Source organism: Drosophila grimshawi, unplaced genomic scaffold, assembly GCF_018153295.1.
Source record: "Drosophila grimshawi isolate 15287-2541.00 unplaced genomic scaffold, ASM1815329v1 contig_44, whole genome shotgun sequence".
NCBI lineage: Eukaryota > Metazoa > Arthropoda > Insecta > Diptera > Drosophilidae > Drosophila > Drosophila grimshawi.
This window is the reverse complement of record NW_025063240.1, coordinates 3567451-3575153: the sequence shown is the minus strand read 5'-3', so window position 1 is coordinate 3575153 and position 7703 is coordinate 3567451. Positions and strand designations below refer to the sequence as shown.

Below are 7703 nucleotides of genomic sequence, written 5' to 3'. Positions count from 1 at the left end.
AGAAAAAAAAAAGTTAATTCTATTTGCGGTTGCAGCCGCAGTCACAGCAGCAGCACCAGCAGCCGCCGCAACAGCCGTCGAGTCGCATTAAAGTTGAATTTTTGTAAATTTATACGAGCATTATACGATCCTCCGCTTTGGAAGTTGCCGCTTGCCGCCGCCCCTGCGCAGCTTTGTGGCTGTCACATTTGGCAATTTCCATTATTTTATGTCCTCGTCCTCATCTTTGTCGTCGTCTTCATCGTCCTCGTCCTCGTCATCGCCATTGCCATCATCGTCGAAGCCAAAGTAAATTTTATACGCCACTTTTCGCGGCTAAACAAAAATTAAATAAAATTTAGCGGTCTGCTTGCCCCATCCATTCAAAAGAAAAAAACCAAACACTACGCTCCTCATCCCGCCCCTTCCTCCACAGCTGCTCTTCGCTCTGTTTATGGTCTGTCTAACGATTCCCGTCCAAGTTGCCTGGCGTTGATTAGCCTCTGTGCGTAGCTTGAATTAGGGCCAAGACAGAACGTGTCCAAAAGCGAAACTTGATGCGACAGCTGAACACTGACACCAAATTTGTCTAAATCGATCGAAATCACAAATGTTTTTCAAAGGAATGTGATGAGCAATGTGTTAAATTTTTCTTGAGGTATTTTCAATTTTTAATGAAAAGTCCATTGCAGAAAAAACCATAGAAAACAAGCTTCGCAGTAATTATTCAATTATTTGTTCCCATATAATAAATACTTAATCTAAAGTCTAAAAATAAAAGAGAGAAAAACAATAAAAGAGATTTATGTCTACTCTGAATTTATCGTAATAATTATTTGTATTAATTATGTGTATAATTGACAATGGAATATATCCGAAATTATGCAGAAACTAAGAAACCTTTGTCATAACTCAGTAAAGATAAGAAGTTAAGCGCAGTTTAGATGCTGCATAAGTATTTCATTCATCAATCGCAAGTTAAAAAAGATTTACTGCATTTTTTATAAATACCAAAGGTTTTGATTTTTGTTATTGGTTTCACTCGCTGTTAAGAGACATTCGACCACTGTGCCAGATTGCCTGTCAGTCTCGACGCTGTCACAGACGTAACCACATGGTGACTGTGACTTTGATGCTGACGGCTCGGGACGTAGCTCGGGGTCAGGCGTATGCCTTTTGGGGTGGACATGCAAATGAGCCTGTCCCGTAGTTGGTTTTCTGCTTGGACGCTTCGTTGCCTTTGCAAACGCCAACGACAACGCCAACGCCCATGCCAATGCCAAAACCATCTTCGTCGTTGTCGTTTTTATGGACGCAGTTGTTAATAGAAAATGAGCTACACGCGGCCGCCCATCTTGGCCAAATCATAACGGGCCGGCTGTTCAAAAACCGAAGACGGAATGTTTTTATTGATGTAATTTGCATAAATTTACACTTGCCACACAAAACAAAACGACGTCGATGCCGAAGCCAACGCCGACGACTCCAGCACAATCTGTCAAAATAATTCGCATCAAAACGAAAATAAAAATAGAAATAGAAGAAGGCTTCATTTCTGCCTTCTGCGTGAGAGTTGAGATATTTTTTGGGTCTATCTTTAAATGGACTTAATTAAGAGTACAATGTTGCTGTTCAAATCTCGTTTACGCTGCTTACACCAAATGCGCCTAATTACGTCATTAGCAAAGTCAATGTATTGAGCAGTTGCTTTTACTGCTATTGCAGCTAATGTTGCTGTTGCTGCAGCCACAAGGTTGCAATAAGGGCATGCATTTCATTTCGCACTTATATCAAAATTAAATTGCATAATCGCCGCTGCAGCTGCACCAGCTGCAATAGCAGCTACCACAAACAACAGCACTCCAACCGGATATAAAGTCATTGCCATCAAAGCCGTCGCTGCAGGCGCCGCTGCTGCTGCCGCTGCCGCTGCCGCTGCCTGACAATAACAATAGAAACTGAAGTGGCAAAACAATAACTGGCGCGTCGCGTGGTGTTTTCCGGGCATCAACCAAACACAACCCACACAGTGGAGAAATATGCCAACTTGTATTTGTGTGGGTGCAAACAAATGGGTTGCTCGAACAGTTTGTTATGCGTATTTGTGGACCGGAATAAAGCTCGATAACTATTTTGAAGAATAATATGAAGGTCAAAATAGTTATCGAGCTTTATTCCACTGTAAATCTTATTTTCCAAAAAAATAAAAAAATAACATCAGCTATCTTAGGCGCGCAGAATATTCCTTAATTTTGTAGACCAATATTCACATTTCACATTGAAATCTAATTAGGAATTACAAATATAATTTTGTATTTGTAAAAAATGTATGTTAATAATTATAGCATTAGAGTATCTATTGATTTTGTTGGGAACATCTTGGAAAGCATAAAGAATTTTTAAACATTTCAATATCATTTATAATGTATGATTTGAAAAAATGTTGACACCACTCCAAAGAGAAATAATGGACGGTTTTCGCCCATTTTTGACTCCTCATAGAATTTTAAAAAATAGGACTTGGCCAGGTTTGGGTTGTACTATTTTAAACAAAATGATGATTATCTTAAAAATGGGATTAACAATCATGAAAGAACTATTCTGCTACTATTCTGGAGAGGCTTCAAACTGCTCTCACAATTTTCGAATACTTTTAACATTCAGCCAAAGTTTTATTTTCCAAACTGCTTCCTCAAATTTAAGAATGTTATATAGCTTTTAGTATACTGGTCATAATCTTAAAAGTGGGAATACCAATCAAATAAGAAATTCACTTTTCTGTAAATGCTTCAAGCTGCTTGCTCAAATTTGTTAATCTTTTGTAGCTACCCGTTTCGCCATTGTCTGTAGGCACATTAACATTTTTATGCAGTCATTTTAATTTTTTTTTGCTTGGTTCATTCTCTTTTTTAATATTTTTTTTTTTTGGTTTTGCGGATCTCTTTTGACAAACTGCAGCTATAACCCATGTGCAATGTCCTGTGCACTGTGGGCATTAGGCAGCTAATGCAGGTCCTTTGCAATCGTTCGTTAATGCTAATGGGCACCTTGTGTGCAACGTTTGCTTTGGTCTACGCTGTCTCTGTGGCAACACGATTGCATTTAAATTGGTCGCTAATCAAAGCGATGCAGCATTGCGAGCTCTGTCATTTGCATTTGCGGCCCACGGTGCGATGATGAGGCGGCTCCTGCTGTTCCTGCTGGACGCTGGTCGTATTGTTGCTGCGTAGCATTGTCCTGTACTCCTCTTTGGAGCTTTGGCCCTTGTCGTTGTCGTCGTTGTCGTCGTCGTCGTCCTCGTCGTCGTCTGGCCACAAATCGATGCGCAAATTTTTACAACGCGCTGTGGTTGGCAGTCCCTGTTTGGGTTCGAGCTGTGTTTCCATACTCTTTCTTTAAGGTATTTTGATTTCTTAGAAAAATAACTGTGAAAAGAGAAGTTTTAAAATAAATTCTAAATGAGATATTTTTAAAGATTTTATATTAGATGAAGTATTATGGACAAATTCAATTTTCAATCAATCAAATTTCAACACATGATATTTGAAAAGTTAAGTTATGTTAATCTTGTTTGTTTATATCATCTTTCCTTTTAAAAGTTGATTCTTATAATGCCTATAAAAGTTTTTTGTGGACATTCAATTAGAGTGTTTTATGGTTCGCCTTGCGCTATTACATTCACTTTGCCATTCTTGGTTTTAATAAAAATATATATCCCACTGGGCGCGCTGCGCCTGTCTGGTGTTTGCTGCTTCTGTTGCTGTCCTCCACTTTTGCTATTCGTTTTTAATTTTTATTAAAATATTTATGCAAATATTGAACATATGTTGGTGGTTTGCAACTCAACGAGTTCGCTTTCTACTCGAACTTACTTCTTGATCACTTTAATACTGAATACTCGTGTGTGTGTGTGTGTGCGCTGGTAAAAATCAAAAGCCATTTAATTAGTTGAAAGTGTGATACCCCGTCGTCAGTCAGTCGCGGGGGAGTCTTCTCACCAGTCAGCGACAGCCTCTGACACTTGACTGTTAATTAATGCATGAGTTGCCCAGTCAGACGACAGCTGATAACCAACCTGCCTGCGAGTGTCCCTGCGTGTGTGCCTGCGAGTGTGCCTGCGTGTGTGCCTGCGTGTGTGCCTGCGAGTGTGCGTGTGTGCGCTGCACAGTTCGCTTTCGCTCTGATTGCTGCAGTATGCGCAATTAATTTCATATAAGTTTATTGTCACCTCTTAACTTCATGCCCGCTCTCTTCAATGCAATTGTGGTTGCCCAAGGGTTTGGGCCCGTGCAGGTCATACAAATGGACTTAATTACGTGCACGAAAATGATGGTTTTTTTTTTTTTTACAAATTCTACAAAACCAGTCCAGCACAACCCGCACTCGTCTGCGGTTACTGTGTTCCCATGCGTTTGTTGTTTGTATTGCAAATTAATCATACGCCCCGCCATACACAGTCAAATTGAAATCAATTCGGTGTGTTCTCCAATTCCTTTTCGACTATATTATACATTATTAGTAATTTTAAATATTATACAATTTGCTATTGGATTTACATTTTTGCGGTGTATGTAACAAAATATTTTATGGCCAACTTTCGAAATAATTTTGTATTTCAAATTAATTTTAATTCTATATATTCTTCTTCCATTCTCATTGCCTATTGGAATATATTTAGTGTATATGGGAATACATTCTGCTTGATTTATACTCTACTAGCGAGCTGGTATCCTTATTGCCTCTACTGCCCTTCGACCGCTTTTGTGCTGTGGACGTCCACGTGTGTAGAGTTGTAAATGATCCAGACAACTGCCAATTTGCGCATCAATTGTTGAATAAAACATGATAATCATAATAAAGCAAGCGGTGGGTAGATACGAAAAAAGATAAAATAAAATAAAATAGTCGGTGTGGCCAGGTCCCATGCATAAATGAAATGCGAATCAAAGCGAAACCAATTGACACGGCCACCATCAGACCCACATCCAGCTATGGACTCATCGACAAAGTAGGAACAGGCGTCGTCAGCCTCATCAGCATCGATCGCTTCATCATCAGAGCACCAGAGAGGGTGCCGAGCAAACTGCGTGCAAATAAATAAATGTAATTGAAGGCAATTATTGACGTTCAACTCGAACTGCAATTGGAGTTTTGGTTGACTGACCACATGAGACCAAACGCTTTGGCCCCTCTCCAAATATAGAGCATTACATTAAACGTTTAAAGCTTCAAACCAAATGGTTAGCTGCGGCATATTGGATATTTGCATTTTACTATTGGGTTTCAGTGCGATAATAAATCATTTAGTTTGCATTACTTTGACTTTGGGTATATTTGAACTAAAAAAAAGCTTTAAAAGAGCTGTGAAAACCAATTTATTGATACATAATACTTCTTATCTCATAAACTTCAACGCAATTTGGAAAGTACCCTATCAATAAAAAATAATAATATAACAATAACTTATTTCATTTCGATGGCCTTTATCAATATCAATAACTGTCTTTTATTGCTCAATTAGATACGAGTGTTGTCTTAAATTCCATAAAGAAATTGTTGTGAAATTTATGGAGCTAAGACTCTCTGTCAGAAACTTTCAATAACAAAGCACCATGCGAAATTTCATCATCGCTCTGACACCAAAGCATTGATAAATAGCTCAAGTGAGATTGTCTTGTGCACTTTCCAAGCACTGGCACGCACTCACGCAGTAGCAAGTGGACAATATGGGCAACCCGAGCTGTTTCCCGCACCTCCTCCCGCCGTGACGCTCTTATTGGCTCATGCTTTCAGCAGCCTTCCTCTGCATCTATAATTTTAAAAGCAAACTCATAAATATTCAAAAAAGACGGCCAACATCAGCGACCAACATCGCATTATGAGTGAGCGGGTGTGTGAGTTCAAGAGTGTGTTTGTGTGTGTATTGTATGTGTTTTATATGATACGGCACAAACCGTTCACGATACTACAGTAGCGGGGCACGCCCACATGGCACTCGGAACCAAACCATACCAAACCGAAACGATCCGAATATTCTATTTTCTTTTTAATAAAGGCCAAGTAAAAGTATGACGCAGGGTGCAGGGGTATGGGGCCGATGGATGGAAGGGTGCAAGGATGCTGGATGGACGTTGTGTGGTGCTAGAGCTGGCTTTTTTGAAAAGTCGACCATAAAATTGAATAAACCGCATTGAAGCACATTATTTTTTATTAACTGTGCACCGAGAAGAGTCCAGATCCAAGAGATGCCGTCACACACAGAGAAAGGGGCAGAGAGAGACAGAGAGAGAGAGAGAGAGAGAGAGAGAGAAAGAGCGAGTGCGAGTGCTAAACAAAAATCCAGAGCAGGTCGTCGACTTGGTCGACTGTGTATCCTGTGCCCTGTGCTTTTGACCGACGTTTGTCAAATAGTCTTTGCAATTTACACACACTCAAAAATTGGGCTGTGGCGGGGCAGTTGTTTCCGGTTTGCTGCAACGTTTGTTGGTTATGGCTCAATGCTCCATTGTGTCCACCCTGTCTGTAAGGCTGCGTGTATGTGTGTGTGTGCGTGCATGTGTGTGCGTGAGTGTGTGTATGTGTGTGTGCCTCTGTGCACTTGCCTCTCAAGCACCTTATTTATAAGCACTTTTAATGGAGTTGGCTTACGGGACGTATGAGTATGGCGAACATATTTCTCTCTGTCTGGTTGTCGCTTCGTCCGCGCGTCTGTCTCTCTTTATGTGTGTGTGTATGTGTGTGCTTCAAAATCTGATTACGATTTTTATATGACACTTTGATATGATTTATTTGGTCATTCAGCTTTTCAAAGGCAGGCCTCGAGCTGCCGCGCCGTTCCTTCTGCTGCTGCTGCTGCTGCCGAAAGGGTGTCAATGGCTTTTGAAATATCTGCAGAGCATTCCATTTTTGTGTTTGCCCGCCAGCTAGCCAAGTCCAGAGAGAGAGAGAGAGAGAGGGAGACGCCAAGTAGAGGAGAACACCCCTGAGCTGTTTCCTACTTGTGCTTATGGCCGGATAATGTGAGCTTCAGCCAAGTTATTTGCAACTGCTTCTTCTCGTCGTCATCGCTGTTGTTGTTGTTATTGTTGCTAGCCATGCATACGACGTGCCTTGTGGGTCCTGTAATTGATGACCTTCGCGATACGTCGTCCGGGAACCTTTTTTTGTTGCTGGCCCTGCTCCTGACCAGTTTTTTATGGCTTGGCACTAAAATTTTCTTCTTTTTTTTTTAAATTGAATTTAATGAAAAGGCGTGTACATTCAGCCCAAAGGCACATGGCGGCATATTCAAATGCCACTTAAAAACGATCTATGCGTAAATGTTCCAGCAAACGACTTTTCTACTATTCCGTTTATTGATAAGGCTTCTGTTATGTTTATACGGACTTTAAATATATTTCAATATTAATTTTAATACCGTTGAAAGCGTTTCATGAATTTATTTTATTAGGGAATTTTGTATGCTTATGATATTTAATATTTAATAATAATAATAATATATCTCTCAGCAGTGTTTCGAGGCTTAATATTTCGTTACAGTGGAAAAAATCAAGGCGAATCTGTCGTGATTTCGATTCCATGGACAGCCGTTGACCATAAATTGTTTTCTATATGCGAGAATAAATCGCTCAATGCAAAGTCCAAGTGCTTATCCGGCCCATTTTATTGCCCGAAAGTGCCTTTACTTCCTTTTTTTATAGCGTTAAAAGATTTCTCTCTGCATC

General features: G+C 40.1%; 1 protein-coding gene across 1 annotated transcript; it reads right to left on the bottom strand.

The window, feature by feature from the left end:
• Positions 1-201: 201 nt before the first annotated feature.
• On the bottom strand, positions 202-7075 carry LOC122322565 (nucleolin-like). Its single transcript, XM_043215320.1, has 3 exons — positions 6978-7075; positions 3147-3372; positions 202-315 (listed from the first exon to the last, which is right to left on the bottom strand). The coding sequence occupies exons 1-3, from the start codon at positions 7073-7075 to the stop codon at positions 202-204; spliced, it is 438 nt and encodes a 145-aa protein (XP_043071255.1).
• Between the last annotated feature and the right edge of the window lie 628 nt (positions 7076-7703).

Bases quoted from the DNA above. Each gene is read 5' to 3' on its own strand.
- LOC122322565 (XM_043215320.1), bottom strand. From the start codon at position 7,075: ATGGCTAGCAACAATAACAACAACAACAGCGATGACGACGAGAAGAAG. The intron at 3,373-6,977 runs GTAGGAAACAGC...AATACCTTAAAG, and splicing joins TTATCCGGCCATAAGCACAA to AAAGAGTATGGAAACACAGC. The intron at 316-3,146 runs GTGGGCCGCAAA...ATTTTTGTTTAG, and splicing joins AGCCGCCTCATCATCGCACC to CCGCGAAAAGTGGCGTATAA.